Source organism: Lissotriton helveticus, chromosome 8 (assembly GCF_964261635.1).
Source record: "Lissotriton helveticus chromosome 8, aLisHel1.1, whole genome shotgun sequence".
Classification (NCBI taxonomy): domain Eukaryota; kingdom Metazoa; phylum Chordata; class Amphibia; order Caudata; family Salamandridae; genus Lissotriton; species Lissotriton helveticus.
Genome location: NC_136069.1, coordinates 491982028 through 492005042, shown reverse-complemented (window position 1 = coordinate 492005042; position 23015 = coordinate 491982028). Strand labels below are relative to the sequence as shown.

Below are 23015 nucleotides of genomic sequence, written 5' to 3'. Positions count from 1 at the left end.
TGCCTCTGCCATACGACCAGTGAGTCCAGGAGGGTGTCGCTGACTCAGAGACAGAGACCGTGCCTCGTTTTCTGCCTTTCAGTGATGCACGTATAAAAGGAACAATTTCTGAAAAAGAAAGTGACAATCTCTTGCAAGAAGCCGTGCCGCCGTCAATTCGATTGGACACTACAGAGCCTGAAATCCTGTTTCAGGACCAGACAGTACCTGGGAAGAAAGGCTATAATCTGAGACCGAGAACTATGGACTAATAACATTTTCCTTTTCCTTTACTAAGTTTTGAAAGTGCAGCTCTCTCATCTGAGAAACTTTTTTATTTTTGTTTTTCGAACCACCATCCGGGTTCAGCTGTAGGGTCGCGGTTGCCCAAGTCTTTGGGGTGCAGCTGAAGACGTTAGGTCGACAGTTCTGGTTGGTCTAAGGGAGTTGCCCTGGACTGACAGAAGCATTACTTAGCATAGAACACCCTACCATCGCGAGCAGCATTTAGAGAGGATGGAGTTTTTCGAGATGGAGAGACCTGCCAAAACAATGAACTTTAAAGCCAGAATATGTAGAATGATGACCAAGAAACGCTTTTTGATATTATGCATTTTTATGTTGTTCAGTGTAATGATGTTTTTAATAGGATATATTTTATTCTCTTTTCGAGTGACATTTGCACCCACTACATCGCCCATACCTCTTCCTTCTACTGTTTCTTCACATTCTTTTCAACCTCTTCCTGAACATGAATCCGCTAGGAGATTAGAGTTTATTAATAACTCCTTCGTTCAGCTTTTGCACCAACACCAACTAGTAATGAACATGAATAACTGTTGGGTGTGTGGTCTTATGCCTCACACAACGGATAAAGGTATCCCTTATCTGGTCCTGCCTTTCAGCCATAATGGTTCTGTGTGGGCATACAGAACAATGTTCATCTACGCACATGAAGTCTACCCCCTACGTTCTGTGAAAGATAATCCTAAGAATAGTGCTCTAGTTAAGGGTATAGTAGATATGATTAGGGAAGATATTTCCTATGAGACTATCCCGAGAGATGAGACACTAGTGTATATTGGATGGAACGTGACCGGATATGGAGTTACTCTGAGTGAAAAACAGCAAGCTGAGAGATCCTCCCCGATTTGGATTGTACCCCATCAGGGTCACCTATGTCTGCAAGGTACTGGCAAGAATCCCAGAGCTCAGTTACGGAAGAGCGTCTGCACTGGAACATATGTTTTTGCGTTCCAAACTTCCCCTTTGTTCCTAGCAGCTAAGGGTACTTATTTCATCTGTCATGATAGAGCCTATACATGGTTGCCCCCTGATTTCTCGGGAACATGTTTTCTTTCGTTCCTGTTGCCTCCCACTTACACAGCTGCGGCAGATTACCATAAGACAAGGATAGTTAGAGGTGTCTTCAGTAAGGAAGACACTACAGGACAAGAATTTGGAGACTTTGTGAAGGGTTTTCTGCCGTTTTGGTTAACAGCAGGAACATAAGGCAATTGACGAGGGTGGTTGAATCTACCGAAGTTGAAACTGCCGGTGCCCTTAGTAACTTGACTGCTGAGCTCCAGTCGGACCGTCTTATGACCCTTCAGAACAGGGTGGCGTTAGACGTCATACTTGCAGACCGAGGTGGGGTATGTAGAGTGATCCAATCGAGTTGCTGTGTTTTCATCCCAGATAACGCTCCAATAGTGTACCAGGCCATCTCCAAACTACATAGGATCTCTGAATCTATTCATGTGGATAAAGGAGATTGGTCGTTGACGGGGTGGTTCTGGGAACTGTTATCCGCCTGGGGATGGAAGATTCTGATGGTCATTGGGATGATCTTAGCCATTCTTTTCCTGTTCTGTCTGTGCGTACAGTGTGCTCCTGCTATATGTGGCCTCTGTGCTACATCATGTGTAAGGAAACCTGTATTGAGGGATGAGCTAAGTAATAGGATGATGCTACAGCAACATCTCAATGACTTTATGAATATAGACCTGGACTCAGATTAGCGTGAGTATAGGTTATTGCCTATGTAAGGGAAAAAGGAGGGTCTGTAGTACTTAAAATTCTGGACCTGTGTTATAAACATCGTCGTATCATGACGATTTTGATATCAGCAGACCGAGAATGGCTAGTATACTATGCACAAGCATTTTAGTCATATTCGAGTGACCATTTCACCTTGAAAACGTAGTTTTCGTCCTGAACCCTTGGGTTCCATTTTGTGAACGGCAGCCATTTTGTGATTGCCCTCACATAGGCCGGTGACTAAGGCCAAAACGAGTCTGAAGGACACGTACACCTTTGCTGACTTCTACACGACCTGGGCAAGCTGACTCCACTGCCCAAAGCCAAACTGTTCGGTCAGTTCCTCTCCCAGTGGCCGAACGAGATAGTATCAAGGCAAAACATGCCATAAACCTTTCATCACACACAAACCCTTCCTAATCTTACACACACCTGCCTCTGTTTCTTCCTTTATGACTTGCTTTACGAGGAGGAGGTGCCCTTTTTTATTGGGGGTTCGTCGATATCTGATGGAAATACTGGGCCTTGCCGGATAATTGATTGTGGGCTGGACAAACTGAAATATGGGCTTGTCATCATGACTCTGCTTTTTCTTTGTAGTGAAAATATGTGAATGGTCAACTCTAAAAACAAGGAATGTTTGCCTAAAGCGTAATATTTTGTATAAAAAAGAGAAGGCTGGCTTTGTAAGGGTGGGCAGTCTCCTGAGAATATACACCGTGTTGTACTTCTAGGATGCCTGTTACTGGTTGCAGCCAATAAATACGATCTTTGACTTCACCTAGAAGACTCTGTGTTTCTGTAGTCTGAAACAGGAAGGACTCGAAGTCATAGGGTGTTCTGAAAAACCCAGTACTTCACAGTCACGGGCCTATTTTGAACAAGAGTGGAAGAAAGTATTGAAGGAGGATGCTACCTTGTGTCTTGTCATGAACTAAGTTGAGCTTGGTTGGCCAAAAGAAATAAATCTTGAATTTGATCTTAAAACGTTTGTTGGAGAGGAATTGTCTGTGGGGGATGAATTAGTGATGAGAATGGATAATGTGCTCCTCCAATTTCATTGAGATTCAATGAAATAGGTAGGTGCAGATGAAGGTAATTTAGGTGCTACTATGACAAAAAAACATTTGCAATCATGTTTTTGGTGGCCTGCTATGGATTGAGAACTTGATCAAATCGTCAAGGAATGTATAATTTGTTCAAGCTGTGACAAGCCCATGAAAGTAAAAACTCCCACATTATGTTCAATTGAGTTACCCAGGGGGACCCTGGGAAAAGGTTGGGATTGACATTGTAGGACCTTTTCATTAATTGGCCAAAACCTCAAAATGTCCACTAGTAATGATTGATTAATACAGTAAGTGGCCTGAGATGAAGTTTGTGAGTGAGTTGACTTCTAAAGTAATAACAAAGTTTTTTTAAAGAAGTTTTTTTTTATTCCCAGCCATGTTTTTTTTCGTATAATGGAGTGCAGTTTGTTGCCATTGAAGTGGAGGTATTTTTGGAGGCATGAAGTATCTTAAGAGTTTTGAGGGAGTGCATTCAGTGGGCCATCAGCCATCACTAATAAGTGGGTTCTGGCCAATGCAGTAAGAAGTATGCTGTGGTTTTAACGCACCACTCCCCATACAATGACAGGAGTTTCCCCATTTGAATTATTATGTGGCAGGAGGGCTATCACTTGCTTTTGTCTGGCCCGTGTGAATACATGAGTGAAAGCAAATCAGGGTAAAGACTTGGATGTTGAAGTCAGGGTCAGAGTAAGCAAAAATGTAGTGAAAACAGAAAAAATACTTTGATGAAAGAAAAAGGGTCAAAGTGTTTGATGTCGAGGTGGGAGATACAGTTCAAGGGTGCAAACCAATATGTGTGGCTAAAGGTGGGAGCAAATTTGCTTTTCCCATCAAAATGGTGGATGTGAAAAGAGGTAGTGTGATAATTCCAGGTGTTCAATGGTTGAAAGAATCTGGTGAGAGTGAATGAATTTGAGAAGGGAGTGGACAGGAGAGTGTTGGACAGCAAAGATGAGAATTCCTGTAATCCCTATCCTTGTCTAGAACCTATGAACCAAGGATCTGGGTTGAGGTGTGGGTGTAGAATGAGCAATGTATCATTATGTTTTAGAGAGTGATGTTTTTTTCTAGTGCATCATCATATTGGAATTGGTTCATTTAGTTTCTATTTTCAACCCTATAAGAGCCACTTTGTGTTTACAGTAGGTTCTTTCAATTTTTTGAAATATTTTTTATGTGTTTATATTTTCCAATTTAGCTCTCTTGTAAACATGTATTTTCTGCTAATGACATGTTTTTTTATTTTTATTTTTTATTTTGTTGATTGAAGTTTCTGGTAGTCTTACATAACAGTTGTCACATCTAGAACAATCTTTGCAAGCACATTATAATACAGATTCCTTTAAATCTAATTTCCCTATAATACACAGTTAGCGTTTTCACATTACTGTAGCGTCACATTAACAATTTAAAAAATAAGTTAACGGCTAGATTGGAATAAGTCAGGGTGATCTCGTAGATATGCTGTAAGTGGCTCCCATATATCCGATGGCTTTGAAGCAGTTGGTAGTTCTTCCGCATATATTAAAAAAAATTCTCTACAATAAACAGCATCGTGTATCCAGTTCGCTAGAAAAGGGGTTTGTTTACTGTCCCAATGTATCGCTAGCCTGCGTTTTGCCAAGAGCACCAATATGGCAATCAGTTTCTTCTTCGCAGATTTCACAGGTATATGTAGGCTAAATAGGCACAATTGTGGGGTGCATGATAGCCCACACAAGATTTGTATACCCAACTCGTGAATCACTGTTTCCCAGTATTTTCTTGTCCTATCACAATTCCATGATAGGTGTGCAAAGTCTGCCTGATCAGCTCCACATCTCCTAAAGCGGGCATTGTCGCGTAACCCATATTTGTGTAATTTGACTGGAGTGTGATAGGCTTAGATGTATATATTTATAATGGATGATGCGGAGGTTGCTATTGGGTGTGAGCAGGGTAATAAGTGTGCAGCATGAGGACCAGCCATCGTCCGTTAGGGACATGTCTAAAAGTTGTTCCACTTGTCTCTGGCCTTGAGGGTTTGTGCACCAATTTCCGCTTGTATTAATTTTTATAGACGCAAGATTATATTAGAGTCATTGGGGGTCGCTATCAATGTCTGTAATGATTGTAGTGCCGGATGTTCAGCTGGGAATGTGGGATACAATTCCCAGATAGCTGCCCTTAATCAGTGATAAATAAATCTGAGTAGCAGTGATTAGTTGCTGATGTAGGACAAGTCGTCGGATGTGATAAAGGTACTATTCGGATATAGATCACTCATCTGTGTTATGCCTATTTGTTCTAAGATCATCATGCTATTTTTTTCTTGTGTGACTGACAACGCTGCGTGATGGGCCAATGGTAGATTTGTGGCATATATTGGGGATTTGTTCGCTTTTTGACTGATGCAATGCCAGGCTTGTGATGTTGTCCGAATTGTGGTTATTTCTCGCGATGATAGATGATACCCGGTATGCGTGAGTATGCTTGATAGTGGTATTGGATTAGCGTCACCATGCTCCACTGCAAGATGGAGTAGATATCGCACCGGGTGATATCAATAGTGTGCATATTGTGCCTGCGCACATAAATAGCATAAATAGATATCCGGGACTGTAAAATCTCCCGAAGCATATGGAAGCGACATGGTTTGGAGACTTATGCAGGCTTGTTTTCCGGTCCATATCAGTCTAATGAGGTTTGTACGTATCTGTATAAAAATTGGGGCATGTGGCTTTATTGATATATTGTTAAAGCGGCATAACAACTTGGGTAACAACACCATCTTTATTAGAGATATCCTGTCAGCTAGTGATAAAGGAAGTGTGATCCATCTAGTTATTTGCGTTTCTATGCGGTCTATTGTGGTACCACAGTTATATCTAAGTACTAATTCAGAGTCACGGTGCACCCAGATTCCAAGATATTTAATTGGGTCTACTTGCCATACAAGTGGAAATTCCATTTTTGGGACTTTGGTATGTGTTGTTAGTGGTATCACTGCTGACTTGCTCCAGTTAATGTGTTGTCCTGAATACTGCCCATATTTTATATATTCTCGCAGTATTGGGGAAAGGTTCTCTTCTGGGTCTCGAAGGTATAGTACCATATTGTCTGCATATAATGATATGATAATAGGTCTCAGGTTGAACCACAGTGAAGCATGTGCGTACTTCTGGCATATTTTATACGCCAGCGGTTCTAGCGCTATGGAAAAGAGCCAGGGAGACTATAGGCATCCTTGTCTGGTGCCCTGTTGTATTGGTAATATGTCTGATATATGTCTATTGACCTTGATGCAGGCAGTGGGTTTGTTATATAATAGGGCAATCCAGTTGATAAACATGGGTGGTAAGCCAATTGCCTGTAATATCGCGAATAGATAAGGCCACTTGACAGAGTCGAAGGCCTTAGCCGCATCTGGTAGTTCCGCCACGGCCTGTAACTCCGAGTTTAATTGATGCAGAAGATCAAAGATGGTGCGTAGATTATGTGCTGTTGAGCGAGCTGGAATAAAACCTGATCGGTCGGGTAGAATTATAGTGGGCATGAGTGGCTGTAGTCTTGTGGCAAGTATTATGGCTAATATCTTACCAACTGTGTTTATCAACGATAGGGGTCTGTAAGACTCCGCTTTTTCAGTTCTCTTGTCTGGTTTTAAGAGTGCCACTATAATCGCTTCACGCAGCATTAGGGGGAGAATTTTGTTATTATTGGCTTCATCATATATCTCGAGCAAAGGCGGAGTGAGCAGTTCCAGATATGCTTTATAGAATTCAGTGTTGTACCCCATCAGGACCAGGTGATTTACCATTAGGTAGTGATTTTATAGCTGTCTGCACCTCTTGCTCCATTATAGGTTGAGCTAGGTATTCACGTTGCGTGTCTGACAGCCATACCAAGGCTATGTCTTCAATGTACTTCAGTATTTCAGCCTCAGGTACTGTGTGTTGTGACTTATAGAAGTCACTGTATGTATCCACAAACGTGTTCAGTATGCCTTGGGTATCGTAGTGTAGGTGTCCACTGTCATCCTCCATTTGGGTAACCGTGCGTTGTTTGTGTTCTGTGACACTTTTTGAGCTGGTATTCTGCCCTGTCTCCCTCCCCCTCCCATCCTACGCGCTGCATGGTGTCGAGAGGTATATTTTATTTCGTCATCTGCTAGCGTATTATATTGGTTCATTTCATCCCATAGGCTACTGGAGGTGAGTGCTTTATGCGTCTTGTCATATTCTGCTTCTAGGCTTTGTATGCGACCCTCATACAACTCCAATTGCATTCTGATATCCTTCAGAACGCCAGTAGTCTTGCTTAAACAGATGCCTCTCAGGGCAGCTGTAAAGGTCTCCCATACTGTACATGCACTTTCAACTGATTCGGCGTTGTCTGCAAAGTAATCTTCTATTGCTGTTTGTATTGCACCTTTATAGATGGGGTCTAGAAGTGCAGTGGCATTAAACCGCCACACAAATGGCAGCGATATGTACGTCGGAATCAATAGTGCCAGTAGAACAGGTTTGTGGTCAGAGAGTGTTTTGGGAAGATGGGTTATGTCCTTAGCCCATGTGTAGGCTTGGCTTGTGAGTAACCAATAGTCCAGCCTCCACCAGCTGTTATTTGCTGTTGAGGAGTGGGAGGATCCCATGTAGTTGGGTTACGCATGCCCCAAACGTCAAGCATGCGGAATTCTGTCATGCTATCTAGAATGATTGAGGCTGCTCGTGTGTGCTGTTCTGTAGTGTTGTGGGATATGTCCTGTGTATAATGCAATGCTACATTGATGTCTCCCCCCCAAATTAATTCCAAATCTGGTAGGCCACGTACCTGTGTCCAGAGATGCATGAAGAAGTCAGGATCATCTGTGTTCGGACCGTACATGTTAATGATACCAATTTTGGTGCCTCTTAGGACGCCTGTGATAATGACATATTAGCCCTGCGGATCGATGATTGACTGATCTGATAGGAAATGTGTGCCCTTTCGTATAATGGTAGTGACCCCCTGTGCATATGAGGAGTACGTCGCCGACGCTACGAATGTAGCCCATCTGTTGCCTAATTTATTTGCTTTGTGTTTGAGTAGGTGTGTTTCCTGAAGCAGCGTTATATCAACATGGTGTCTGTCAAGGTAGGCAAAAGCGTTTGGGGTTATTAAGGCCTCTTACATTCCAAGTTATGAATTGCAAGGGTTTGGTTGTTAGCCATGGGGTGAGTGCCTGGCATTTCCAATGATGTGCAATGGCTCTGATGCTACATGTTTTTGCCGTAGGAGATCTACGCTCGTGTGTATTACTCTGGAAGGTGTATCATTGTTGTGTGCATGAATATAAAAGCAGGTGTGCGACTGTCAATATAACAAAATCCTGTACCATTCCTCCCCCGACCAACTTCGCCATCCCAAATATGGCAAAGACAATTCCCTTTAACTACTAACTAAATTATCCCTCCCCCTGTTCCGTCCCTAGACTTATTCCGAAATCAAGAAACGGGGGTTGTGGTATACACAGGAGGGCGGACGCCGCCAGCTGACTAGCCCAACTGTAATACAGCTGGGGGACCGGGCCACAAACATATATTATTAGAAGCATCTTAGAGTGGTGTGTTTCAACCTAGATCCAATAGTTAATTACCCAAACAACGCAGGTGCTAGAGGTTGGGCACTTGGACATGTCGGTTCATAACAACTAACGATTTAACCACACTTACATATCTGGCGGGTAGCAAAAGTTCACAGGATTACCTACGAGATGAATACGAATTTTGTGAGGCGATTATAGTCTACTTCTGGACAATGAGCGCCAAGTCATAGTGGATGTAGCACTCCCTTAGAATCGTTGCAAATCGTACTTTTACCGTCTTCTGTGATTTTCAGATGAGCGGGATATATCATAGCCTAGGGAATATTGATATCTCTCAATTTCTTTTTGACATCATTTCTTTTGCACCTCTTGCACTTGCGATGTGAAATCAGGGTATATGGAGATATTCATTCCTTCATGATTAAGGGCCTCATTAGGATCGCGGACGGACTTGCGTCCGTCTGCGACCCCAGAGGATGAGGGAACGTCCGCATGGGCTGCGGCGTTCCCTCAAGTACGATTAGGATGTGACCGCCACCCTGGCGGTCACATCCTGGATATTTAACATTGCGGCAGATGCTGCTTCAAGCAGCCCTCGCCGCAATGTTAAAAGTGCATGTTTAACATTTACATGCACAAAGCGGCAGGCACCGCGCGGTGCCTGCCGCTTTGTGCATGTAAATACTGGGGGGTACCATAGGTACCCCCCATGTGCACCCCCCACCCGCCAACACACTGGGGGCCCGCAACGGGCCCCCAAAATCAAAGGTACACATGCTTTTCCACGGCGGAAAAACCGCCGCGGAAAAGCATGTTTACAAATGCTTCCTAATTTGGCTGGCGGTGTCTGATAGACACTGCCAGCCAAATGAGAGCCTTTCCGCCGCGGTTGTAATCCGACCGCGGCGGAAAAGCAGCAGACAGAAACCAAGACCCACCAGCCATCGTAATGCGGCGGTGGGTCTTTGGTGACTCCGCAGAGGATTTTCCGCCTCCTCCGGGCCGGAGGTGGCTTCCGCCGGCCCGGAGGAGGCGGAAAATCCTCCATCATAATGAGGCCCTTAATGTTCTGTGCTCTCGAGCTTTGCGTAGGGCCACATCTCTATCTCTATAGTTCAGGAGTTTGGCGATTATGGAACGAGGTCGTGCTCCAGGCACTGGTGGTGGTGCAAGAGACCTATGGTCCCTCTCAATAATGAAGACATCGGAGAATATTTCTCTGCCAAGAAGAGCGATTAAGATTGTTTCAATGTACTGTTCCATTTTCCCTGTCCGTGTCAATTCCGCCACTCCCATGATGCGTAGGTTCCAGCGATGTGACCAAGCTTCCAGGTCTTCAGTTTTTACCAAAAGGGACTGTAGAGTCTTATCAGCTTTCATTTGTTTCAATTCAAGTTGATGCTGCGAGTCTTCTGCCTCTGATTTTCGGGGTTCTGCCATGTCAATACACTCTGTATGTTTGTCCAATCTCTCTGACATGCGGTCAACGCGGTATGTCAAGGGATCTATTTTACCATCAATGTTAGATAGAGTTGACTATATCATTGCGAACATCGACTGGAAATCCACTGTTGTTTCAGCACCTGGCGCATTTGAGTTCCCAGGGTTCTGTTCCTGGGCCTCGGCTCCTGTGTCCGCCGCTTTTCGCTGTTGTTCGAAATGTAGTTTGGGTTGGTTTTTCTCCGGCTTTCCCATTGCACTCATTCACTCCAGGTAATTTGCTTACTGTTTGTTCTAGATTCTATTTTGTGAATTGCAATATTCTACAGAGTATCGAGCAACCCAACGCACTGCAACGGCGGAGAACAGTGACGCAGTATAGTTCCAGGGATATATACCACCAGAGCAACCACAGCAGTGCACACTTGTGCGCTATTTGAGGGGGTGTAGCGCACCCTTGCAGTCCTCTTGGTTCGGTTAGCAATATATATAACGGGCTGTGCGTAGTCACTGCGCAGTTGGTAATATTGTTTACAGGCCCACCTCTTCGGAGGCTCAGCGTGATTTTGAGGGGCTATCAGCGGGTGGACCTTGATCATTCAACCCACGGGGTCAGATTCACAGGGCGGGGTGCAGTTTATGTTGTGTCTGTTAGAAGCAAAGATAGCATGTGGTGCGTATGTGCAGTGGTCATACACCTCTTCCACAGACACAAATCAGCAGTTTTGTGCCTCCCTATGGGCTTCAGTGAGATATGTGGGCTGAGTAGAGGTCGGTGAAATTCACAGTCACCGGCCGCTCTCGCCCCACACCACACCTCTGCTCTCCTGCTATAAATCCGGTCAGCGTCAGGGGGGCCTCTGGGTGTTTTGTGTCATCTGTATTGTTCCCCGCTGCCTTGGCACCCGGGCAGATAGTGGCTCCTGCATCAGCTTGGGCGTACAACCCCGGGGCAGCTGTGGCCAAGGGTTTCCTTCTGCTGGCGTGCGTCTACTATGCCAAGCACCCGCGTCTGCACTACTGCGCTGGTGAACTCGGGCAGCATATTCACGGGTGGTGAGGAGATCACCGAGATGTAGCCACGATGGGTGATTCTTAACGGGTTTTCTGGCGCTCGTGTCTTCCCTGGGCCTGTTCCTCCCAGGCCACGCACCGACACAGCCCTCTGGTCAAGGTGCGGTGCTGGCACCCACTATCCCGCTCTTACACTAGCACATCCAGGCAACTCAGCCGCAGGCATATCATAGTTAAGGACGCCCACAGCCGACCGCTGCCTGTACTCCATAGCAGGGCCTCAGTGTCTGTCATTCTCTTGGGCCTGCTTCTCTCAGCCGCGCCCCGGATTTGCGTGCTGGGTACATCGCAAAGTACACGGCCTCAGACCTCCTACCATTGCTCGGTAATAGTTGCCGCGTCTTTGGTGGCGCTTCAGACGGCCGCAGAGCAAAACAAAGCATCCAATTGTCTGGCTGGTGTGTTCCGTTGCATGAACACTCTGTTTTTTTATCAAATCATCGGCCAAACACACAGGATAATTTCAGGATTGTGGTTTGGTCAGGAGAGCTCGCCTACAGCCCGGCCATTTCCTAGCGTGGCTAGCACCGCCCCCCCAGTAGTGACATGTTTTACTTGATGTGATTTGATGTTTGCTGTTTACATGTAATTGCATTTGAATAATGCTCTGTATGTAAAGGTTCTCATCAGGAAAAAAGAATTGTATTACGTGTTGGACCAGGGACAATAATCTTTGTACTTTGTACTTGGTGTGCTTGTCAGACTTATATGTTCTGATTAAAAACATTTTTGTCATACTCTCCCAGGTTTTTCTGTAATGATATGTTTTTAAATGTATGTGAACATTTGATATTAATTGATGATATATATTTTTGAACATTCTGAATCTTACTAGGATCCTGTTAAAAGAAATATATATATATTTTTTTAGCTTCTATCCTTACTGTTGGTGATTAGGTCATGTGAGTATGATAGCGGTGTGTATTTGTATGCATTAAGAAACACAAAGGGAATTTGTTTCTGACATAGTGTCTATTTTGGTGTACTGTCCCTTTGGTGAGAAGGACCCCTCTCCCTCATTTCAGAATAAATTATTTGACACTAAAATGACAAAAACGTAATCAGTAGAATCGGAAATATGTAGTTTTAAGGATTTCAGGTAGTCAAACTGCCGAAAAGCACAAAGTGCCACCAGCCCTTATCTGATCATTCAAGACGAGGGGAAAGTCACAAGTTCAGGCTAACTGCAAAGGAGCGTGGACCAGATGCAGGGACCAGGTTAGTCCAAGTGAAAGAGTTACCTTCAAATTCCAGCATGAAGAGATCCCTTCGAGATGGACGGGCCTGCCCGGAGCAGGGAGAGAAGTGCGGATAGTGGTCGGAGTAACTTGAAAAGCAGGCCGGGCGTTACAAGCTGTCATCGCTGCAGTGTGAAAATCCTGTCGGGCAGTACGGACAGTCAGTGCTTGAGCTTTGTGTTAGTGGTCACCGTGAGCTGTGAATGTTGTAGCGCAAAGTGCAGATGGCAGGTTGCCTGGTGTTGTAGGTGGGCAGGTTCATCGAAGCTTTGCAGGTGGCAAGATCTTGTTCGAACAGGCCAATCCTAATTTGTGCTCAAAACTTCAAGATTTCTCATTTTTTTGAGGAGGCTCTCAACTGTTGCTAGATCAAGGGTCCATGTCCTGAGGTGCACCTCTTGGGGTCAGGAATTCATTGTAGCAGAGGTCAGTAAGGCTCAGGCAGTTCCAGTTCCAGGTCCAGTTCAGGCAAGTCCAGTTGCATGTCCAATTGTAGGTCAGTTGGGCAGTTGAAGTGAGCCTCAGGAACTTGTTATGTCCCTGTAGATTAGAACAGGAGGTCAGTCAGCTGACCCCTGGAGTCATTTTAGCCTGGGATAAAGGGCGCATGTCCAGTCTTCCTTCTCAGCATGCAGGGCAGCAGGCAGCTGAGCAGTACTTTAGAAGTCTTTCTGGCAGCAGAGCAGCACAGCAGTCCATATTCTGTAGTATCCACAGATCAAGAAGTGTACTGAAGAGTTGGGTCTAAAGGTCCACTACTTATACCTGGTGCCTTCTTTGAAGTAGGGGACGTTTCTAAAGAATTCCCTTTGAAGTTCCCGAGGTTTCCTGCCTTCCCTGCCCTGGCTCGAAGCTGGCTGCATGAACAATGCAGTGGTTAAAAATCCTTTATGTGAATGCAGGGCGCAGCTTATTCAGTGGCAAGTGGGACTATAGCCAGCTGCGCCCCCCTCATATAGCCAGTTCATGGTTCATCCAGGCACACCTGATCTCTATCGTGTGGCTGCCTGGGAGGAATAAACAAAGTAATACCTCCAATTGCACCCACTCATGTGATTCAGGAACAGGCTGCAGGCACCCAAAAGTTAGGGCAGGCAAATGCCACCTTTCTACAGGTCAAAAAGGAGTAACTGGATGCACAGCGATTCTCGTGAAAGTTGTTTAAGCTTTATGGTGCTCCGGGGTAGCGCCCTCCGACTGAAGGCGTAATGGATCACTGACTAAGGTAGCATTTCCCTGTTGGGAAGTGTCCCCCGGGGGACACTTCCCAACAGGGAAATGCTACCTTAGTCACCTTTCTACAGGTGGCATTTCCATAATTGTAACTTAAAATACGACTTTACCATTAAAGAGGATTTTTAATTACAATTTCCCAGACACCAAATATGAAATATTTACCTGTTCGCAATCCATAGTTAGCATTTATTAAATGTAATAAGCCAACCTAATGTTATTCTTATGGGAGAGTAAGGCCTTGCAGTAGTGAAAAACAATGAAAGAGTTTTTCACTAACAGGACATGTAAAACTTAAAAGCACATGTTCAACTTTTTAAATGCACTTCACTCTGCCCTCTGGCCTGTATCGGACCTCCCCTTTGGATGACCGATATTTATTAAAAGTGAAGGTTTAGGCCTGGCCAAAGGTCTTTTTCTAGGTCAAAGTGGCAGTGTAAATTGCACACACAAGCTGCAATGGTAGACCTGAGACATGCTTCAGGGCTTCTTAAGAAGGGTGGCAAAAGCAGTGCTGCAGGCTCACTAGTAGCATTTAATTTAAAGGCCCTGAGTACATGTAACACCACTTTACTAGGGACTTACAAGTAAATTAAATGTGCCAATTGGGTGCAAGCCAAAGTTACCATGTTTTCGGGAGAGAGCACAGGCACTTTAGTACCAGTCATCAGTGGCAAGGAGTCCTAAAGACAGCAAAAACGAAGTCAGGAAAAACAGGAGGATGGAAGGCAAAAGTGTGGGGGAAAACCACACCAAGGATGTCAGGTCCAACACCTAGGGTGCCCAACAATTTGGAGATCAAGGGATGATCATGACTACAGCCCTGCTGGACCCTTACAGTTCAAACTCTCGTGAATTTATGTAGGCAGAAAAACGTTTGTACTGTGAGTGGCATTCCTGGGTATTTTCATACACACAGGAGGGTGATAGGAGACTTCGCTAAGAAAATAGCAGCAGTATATTATTTGCGTTTGGTGCAGATTCTTTCTGTTTGGCTGATGGGGACCAGCATATGATTCAGGACTGGAAAGTTGGAGGTCTGCAGCAGAACAATTCTGTGGCGCTTAAATCAGTAGTGTCAGATTTCTACTATTGAGTCTTTCCGAAAATAAAGCGACTTACAATATCAAAGCTGTAGAAGGAGCTAAAAATATAAAAATTAGCTACAGGTAATATATTTACTGTTCAGTACCATCAGTAGTAGACTAGTTCTATAGGATCAACAGTGCTCTATCCACCAAGAAATGTTTGAAGATGCTCTGTCACTATTGTTTCTATGATTAGAATGAAAAGGGTAGTGAACAATATGCAATCTTGTGCAAACCTGCTCCAAACTGCACAGTTTTAATGGACAGGATTGTGCTGGACACACGTGTTGCAACCACACCCTTAAAGGTACCATGTAAATACAAACTGCCCCCTTACATGCCAGTCTATCATACTGGGCTGATTTTATTTAAGAGGGAAAGAGTGACAAAACCTCTTGGTAGGGAGTAGTAGTACAAAAATAGTGGGGTCTAATTTTATGAAAAGGCACTGTAGTGAGACAACAAACTCACTGGTGGTTGAGGGTTTCTTCACCACTACACCCAAACAGGCTTCAGAGACGCCAACAGCACTAAAACGGCCTTGCTAGCTGTTGTAAGAAACAAGATATGTGGCTGACCACGGTTAAGCACTTTAGTTTTAAAATAGGCTTGTCAGTACTGAGTATGTGCACAAAACATCCGGAGCTTGCCATACAACGGCTCCACTGTAGAGACAGATATCAAATCTTGAAGAAAAGGATGGTGCACAAAAGATAGAAGTCCAGAAATGTGTAGTGTGATGAAAGATAAATCCTTCATTTATTCAATCTTTAAAAGGCCTCAGCCAACGCGTTTCGTTCCATGCGGAACTTCATCAGGGCTTGGTATTCTCTTGAAAGTCCCATAGAGCGGTCAGAGAGTAAGTATAGAAAGCCTCCACGACATGGCTAGGTCACGTTCTTTGGTAATTTTTAAAGGTCGATTTGTGTAACAGCAAATATAGGCAACCAGGTGTTTTCAGACTCACTGCGGATTTGGACCACAAGAAAAGTTGTAGATCTTAAATAAAGAAATAAAATAAGAAGTGGGGCATATATAACCATGGACAGCGTGGATGTAAGCTTCCGCCCGTCTACATTTGTGCCCCCTGGTCACACAGCAAGTGCGCCTCAATATCAACTTGCTCGGTAGACGGGCGGAAGCTTACATCCACGCTGTCCAGGGTTATATATGACCCGCTTCTTACTTTATTTTTATATTTAAGATCTACAACTTTTCTTGTGTTCCAAATCCGCCGTGAGTCTGAAAACACCTGATTTCCTATATTTGCTGTTACACGAATTCGATCTTTAAAAATTACCAAAGAACGTGACCTAGCCATATCGTGGAGGCTTTCTATACTTACTCTCTGACCGCTCTATGGGACTTTCAAGAGAATACCAAGCCTTGATGAAGTTCCGCATGGAATGAAACGCGGTGGCTGTGGCCTTTTAAAGATTGAATAAATAAAGGATTTATCTTTCATCAAACTACACATTTCTGGACTTCTATCTTTTGTGCACCTTCCTTTTCTTCAAGGCCTTGCTAGCTGTGACTGACGAACTCAAAGCAACTCTAGACTCAAAGGGCCCCGCTGCAGTAATATTCTTGGATTTAAGTGCCTCCTTCGAGACGATGGCTCATGTGACACTCATCAAGAGACTAGAAGATGATGGAATTGCTGGTACTACTCTCTAATGGTTGATTTAAATCTTAAAAATAGGAGATTTCAGGTCTGAGAGCAATCCTTCTGCTCAAAAACGCTGGCCTTAGAGCATGCGGTGCCACAAAGCTCATGGTTAAGCCCTACACAGTTTAATATCTATGTTCAACCTCTGGCAGACATCATCCTGGAGCATGGATTTCATTGGTATTATACCAAATTACCATCTAGCTAACTCCAGTCACAAGAACTCTCTCCTCCAAGCTCAGTGCCTGACTCAGAGATCTCACTAACTGGATGTCCAGCTCCAACTTGAAACTCAACAGCAACAAAATCTGGAATAATCCCCCCTACAAACGGAATTACACCGGCCCGGCTACTTAGGTGATCTACCCCCTCCTAAAATGGAATTAAAAAGCCAAGTCCAAGTCAAGAAATTAGCTGCTGCCTGCTTTGGCTTTTTAGGACAATAAGGAAGGTTCTGAGTTGGCTTGCTCAGGCCACCAGAAGAACAATAGTCCAGGTCCTAGTGCTGTTCCAGGTTTATTAGTTGCATGGGAACCCCTCTGTATGTAGCCAAAAGCTGACAAGTCACTCCAAATGTTTCTGCGTGCATCGTCCTAAAGATCCCAAGTTTCATTCAGTTTCTGCATCACTAGCAGGGCTGCACTGGCTGCCGGTTCTCAAAAGAATCATATTTAAAACTCTCTGTTTGGGTCACTGGGCGATATACAATAAAAGTCCCCCTCTGATCTAGTGGCTACTAAACCCCTATAACCCTAAAAGAACCCTGCGCTCCACCGATCAGAGGCTTCTTACTGTACCAAAGATAAAGAAAGAAGGTGGAGGTCACTCATTTGCTTACCTTGCATCAAATCTCTGGAACTCGCTACCCCCAGCACTCAACGCAAACCTTTTTGAATGACCTGCTTTTGTCTCAGCCATTATGTGATGGACTTGATCCTTGGCGCTGAGAGGCCCGTTGGGTAGCCCCCTTGGGTAGCCCCGTACTTTACAAATCCTTAGCATAGTATAGCCTTTCTTCACCTTATTTAGCTGATTTTATATCTATTCGACTGAGCGAAGGGTCACCATATGTACTGTATCTTTGAATACACACTGTCAGCCTCGGCCCGTGGAGGGAGTTCCGGTGGGGCAGAAAGGCAGAACTGGGGAGGGGCAGGGTGGGCAGTGCTAAAAACCGGAATATGAATAATTGGAGGTAAGTAAACAATTTAATTAATAAAACAAAGTTTGTAGCACGCGCTGCATCACATTTTGCGATGCAGGGCGCGCTACGAAATTCGTTTTATTGTTGTGCTGTTATGTTATGTTATTGAACTGTGTTTTCTTGTACTCTGTAATCACTATAAGTAGCTGAAGAGCTGGGGCAGAGCAATATTACCACCTAATACAGTGGAAAATGGCTGTTTGTCACTGGAACTTTTACGGAAGATACTGCTTTTGGCTGCACAACAGAACAATACAACAGGTCATAACAAAATAACTCACCAAAGAGCAATATGACAGCACAATATAAAATATGACAAAACACACCAAACCAGTCAGAATAAAACGGAAGACAGCACACCAACCATAGTGTAAGCCATAAAACAATGCAATAATGCAACACATACCACAACAGCACTAAAACATCACTATCACAAAAAAGCAGCACATCAAAAATGCACAATAATTCTTGCCCCACATTACCATCCTGAGAAGCCTCTCATAATACGGTAGTAAAAGGTGTTTGCACCACACACTGCCTTACATATGCATGTAATAGTGCCAATCACAAATGTTTTGTGATTCGATCTCTGCTCTAACAATCTGCTTTCTTCACTTAACTGTACTTGGAGATTTTGGGCACATTTCGTTATCGTCCAATTGTACCTTGCTTCCCAAGCTTGCCAACTCTAGGGACAGGCCTGCAATGTGTTGATGGCGGTGTAAACCACTAGGTCAGTAACGAAATAAGTTACAGGCTCTTTAAAGTAATTATGAAGCGTACATGACTGAACCGAGCTTATGAATGGTGTTGCATGATGCATTCCTATAGCCCCCTCGTGTTCAAGTGAAATATCTTCAGAATTAAAGTCCAGGCTTCGAGTTTGAGTTTATCGTTTGAACGTCAACAATTATGTTTTTCAGACCTAGCCTTCAGGATATTGCAATATTGTTTAGTGTGTGCATGTCTACACAGCGGGGACAAGACTTCAGGAGATATTCAAACATTTGTTTAATCGGTTAAAGCTGCAGTTCCACCAGCAGGACAGATGTAGAGGCGAAACATCACACATTACAATTATGTTATTTTCTCCAACACCTCTCCAGGACAGAGTAACTTTGCCGTAACAATGTAATGGGCTGACGATGCCTGTATTTTATGCTCCTAACATTAGCTGTTTCTATTATAGCCTAAATGTTCTTAAATTCTAGAGGTCGCATCATTGAATAGTGTGACTATTAAAACATATAATAAGGCAATTTAATGCTGGAAATGTTTGATTATACGGGGAAATATGTTGATCTATTTGTGACAAGCAAATCAAAATGTTGCGTCCATCTCAGACATTAATCCTCCCAAGGTCAATAACATAAGTTACATTTTAAGTTTTATACATACCCATTGATTACGGGTCTCCCTCTCTCTCTCTCTCTCTCAAGCACAGACGCACACGCTTAGACGCACGCACACAGTATCTCTTACTTTATACTGTTTAAGTCTATTACATTAAATAAGACGTCAAAAGAAAGTCAGATAATTGCAGAAAGGGGGATGAAGAGGAATCATGCGGAAAGAGAAAGTAGCCTCACCTGCGGGGTCCAAGTGGCTCCAGGCCCCGTCAGAGCAGCCTGCAAGAACAGGATGAGCACAGCTGAGCCGGACCACGCCATCACCTCCCTCAGGTTCACAGCACATGAACCAGACGGACTCTCTGCGGGGACTTTTATATGGTCCCGTCATTGTTCCTTGTGAGTTCCCCGTTGTTCCCCATTTGTTTGCAAACTGTAAGTCATCTGACATTTACAGACCTTCCCGGACATGTAACGTGCAGGGGAGTGGAAGGGGGTAAGGGTCACATATAAAATCAGCCAATGGGTTAAGGTCCAGTGTGTACCAACACGACGAGCTTGTGTTTTATTTGGCCACATGCTGATTTATGAAACTCGGAATCAGGTGAAAGTAAAGTTTAGCGAGGTCCTAGAACAGGGAAAAAAACATCTTTTAATTGAGTCGGTTTAAATTTTCGTTGGAAGAGAGACACAAATGAATTTATGTCACAGCTTTTCAACTAACTACAATTTATATATTTATTTTTATTTTATTTTAAAAGTTTTATATAGAGCTGGCTAGACCCAGAGGTATCAGAGCGCGTTACATGAGTAAGATAGTATAAAGCAAACATGGCATAGAAGTAGATAAAAAACAATGAAACAACAATGTGAAATATTCAAATCAAAATAGATAAACAGGCAGCCGCGGTCGGTAGGGAAGTACCTACCAGGGCGGTGACGTGGGCAGTGGGAGGGTGGTGGTTAGTAATGTATGGATAATGAAGGTTTGCAGGTAAGTAAACATTTAAATAAATCAAACGAATTTTGCTGCGCGCACTGCATTGCATTTGGGGATGCAGTGCGCGCAACTAAATTCTTTTGATTTATTTAAATGTTTATTTACCTGCAAACCTCCATTATCCATACAGGATGTATGACACTACAACGCATGCTTTTACCACCCATGCTGTTACAACGCATAGCGCTTTGGGGTGCTGGATAGTGAATAGTTTAATTTACTATTCCAACTCCAGTCCGCATGGATAGTAGGGAAGGTGTTGGATAGTAAATTAAATCTATTCCCTATCCTAGAGCGCCCCCCAGTGCAATGGATTGTAATGGTTTTCATTGTAAAACCTGCGTTGTAATAGCACTGCGTTGTAAAAGTTTCGTTGTAAAGGATGTTTCCCTCCATACATTACTAACCCCCACCCAGCCCCTCCCCCTCCCCACTTCACCGCCCCGGCAGGTACTCCCCTACCGACCGCGGCTGCAAAGAGGTGCAAGAGCTATACACTTCAAGTAATTAGGTATATGATGTTCGGGAAGTGGACAAATATAGCATGGTGATTGGAGATCAAGTGCAGGTCACAGGTTAGGACCCCCAATAATAATTGGGCCAAATATGGCATACAAGTAGATAAATGATAATGAAAACAACATGTGAAGTATACAAATCAAATAGATAACCCGGGGCAAGAGCTATGCATTTCAAGTAATTAGGTAGATGGTGTACAGAAAATGGACAAATATTACTGGACAAATATAACATGGTGATTGGAGATCAGGTGTAGGACACAGGTTAGGGTCCCCAATAATAATTGAGGAGATGGATTTTGAGGTCTTTTTTTAAACTGAAATAGGAGGGGTTATAGCACAGGTTTTTTGGGAGGGCATTCCAGATGATGGGGGCATTACCAGAGAAGGAGCATGATTGTGTGGCTTTCTTTTTATGAAGTGGTGGGATTAGGAGGAGGGTGTTGGTGCTTCTCAGAGGTCGTGTGGTGCTCACAATGATGAGCTTCTTGGAGAGGTACTGCGGAGTGTTTTGGTGAAAGACTTTATGAGTAATACAGGCAGTTTTGCAGGCAGATCTGCCTTCGATAGGGAGCCATTTAAGAGATTTGAGAGCCGAGGATATATGATCGAAGGGTTTGCAGTCAGTGATGAGCGTGGCTGCAAGGTTGAGCACAGCTTTGATTGGAGCAAGGTGGACCTTGGGGTTTCCGTTGAGGATGGCATTATCATAATCAATACGTGAAAGAACAATTGACTCAACTACAAGTCTAAAATCAGCAGCAGGTATAAAGGGTTTGATTTTCTTGAAGTGACGCAGAGTGAAGAGGGCTCCTTTAGCAGAGTTTTTGATGTGGATGTTAAGGGTTAGGGTGTTGTTGATAGAAATACCAGGCGATTTGACGGAGTTGCACAGGGTGAGTGAGCAGTTGAGTGCATTACGGTCAGAAATCCAGGATTGAATTAGTAGGGGGTTATTTTTAGGGGAGAAGAGAATGATTTCGGTTTTATTAGGGTTAAGTTTGAGATGATTGGAATGGAACCAGGTTTGGATCTTGGTGAGGGTGTTGTTCAGGTGTAAAATGTCAGCATGAGTTTTAATCTTATAATATATTTGGGTGTCATCAGTGTAGAGGTGGTAGTTGATGCCTGCTTGTTTAAGAATGAGGGTGAGGGGTTCCATAAATAGGTTAAAGAGGGAGGGAGAGAGAATAGATCCTTCGGGGACTCCAAGGGAGACAGGAGTTGGGTTAGAAAGACAGTTTTGAATTTTGATTTGCTGAGTTCGGTGTTGTAGGTAGGAGATGAACCATTTGTAGGCAGTACCATTAAGGTCAAAACAGGCCCTGAGCACATTAAGTAGAGCTGAATGGTTGACTGTATTAAACGCTGAGAGGAGATCAAAGAGTATAAGATGGCATGTCTCGCTGTATTAAACGCTGAGAGGAGATCAAAGAGTATAAGATGGCATGTCTCGCCATTATCAAGTGAGTGGTGGATGTCATCGACGACACTGAGCATTGCTGTTTCGGTGCTGGAGCCTTTCCTGAAGCCTGAATGAAAAGGGTCGAGTAGGTTGAAGTTTTCGATGTGTTTGTCTAGTTGTAGTAGGACACATTTTTCAAGGATCTTTGAGAGAAGGGGGAGGTTAGTGATGGGGCGGAGATTGTCTAGGTCATTGGGATCAGCATTGGGGTTCTTGATTATGGGAGAGATTTTTCCAAGTTGCATGGAGGTCGGAACACAGCCAGTTGAGAGAGGTGTTGATGATAGTGGTCCAGTATAGGGTAATGATGTGCTTAAGGGCAGGGACAAGGTTAGAGGGTAAGGGGTCTTTTTTGTGGGAGGACGGTTTAAGATTACCAATTATTTTCAGGACTTCTAGCTCAGTCACAGGGAGGAAGTTGAGCAAGGAGGCACTATTCTTTAATTGTGAGTTAGGGGAGTTGGTTTCCGGAGATGTGGTAGGGGATAAGTGTGAGGAGTGGTTAGGGGTTGATGAAGTAGGTAGGCGAGGAGAGTCACTGGGGAGCGGTAGAGTAGTGGCCGGAAGAGAGAAGGGGTGAACTGGTCGAGGGGATGTGGAGTAGGAATAGAGGTAAAGATATGTTTGCATTGGGAGTTGGAGGGGAGCTGTGTGGAAAAGAAGGATTGATCAATTTTGGCTATTTTTTCTGAGAAGAAGTGGGACATTTCTTCACATCTGGAGGAGGAGGAGATCAGATTTGGAGGTGCGGGGGAAGTTTGGTTTTGAATTATTTTGAAGAGTTCCCCATGTCCGTTTTTGGCAGATCAAGTTGAGTGCGGAAGAAGGATGCCTTTTCCTTGAAGATATGTTTTTTGTACTTGGATCTAGCACGTCTGAGGAGTGCAAGATGGGAGGGAGAGAGATGGTGTCTCCAGGTTCTTTTTGACAGTGTGAGTGAGTCTTTCGTTATTAAGCTTGGTAATAAACCAAGAGTTGGAGGGGGTGTTTCTTTGGTTTTTGAGTTTAGGCGGGGTTATTTGGTCAAGGATACCGGTGACAGTATTGTTAAAGTGTTCAGTGAGCTCATTAGCATTTTG

The 23015-nt window shown here is 44.0% G+C and overlaps 1 protein-coding gene across 2 annotated transcripts in view; it reads right to left on the bottom strand.

Annotated features, from left to right (window-relative positions):
* OLFM4 (olfactomedin 4) overlaps nucleotides 1-19395 on the bottom strand; it is a 136358-nt gene extending 116963 nt beyond the window's left edge. For both annotated transcript variants that reach the window (XM_078657406.1, XM_078657407.1), the window contains exon 1: nucleotides 19194-19395. In XM_078657406.1, the coding sequence (XP_078513532.1) occupies nucleotides 19194-19274 (81 nt within the window). In that variant the 5' untranslated portion in view covers nucleotides 19275-19395. The remainder of the gene's footprint in view (nucleotides 1-19193) is intronic.
* Between the last annotated feature and the right edge of the window lie 3620 nt (nucleotides 19396-23015).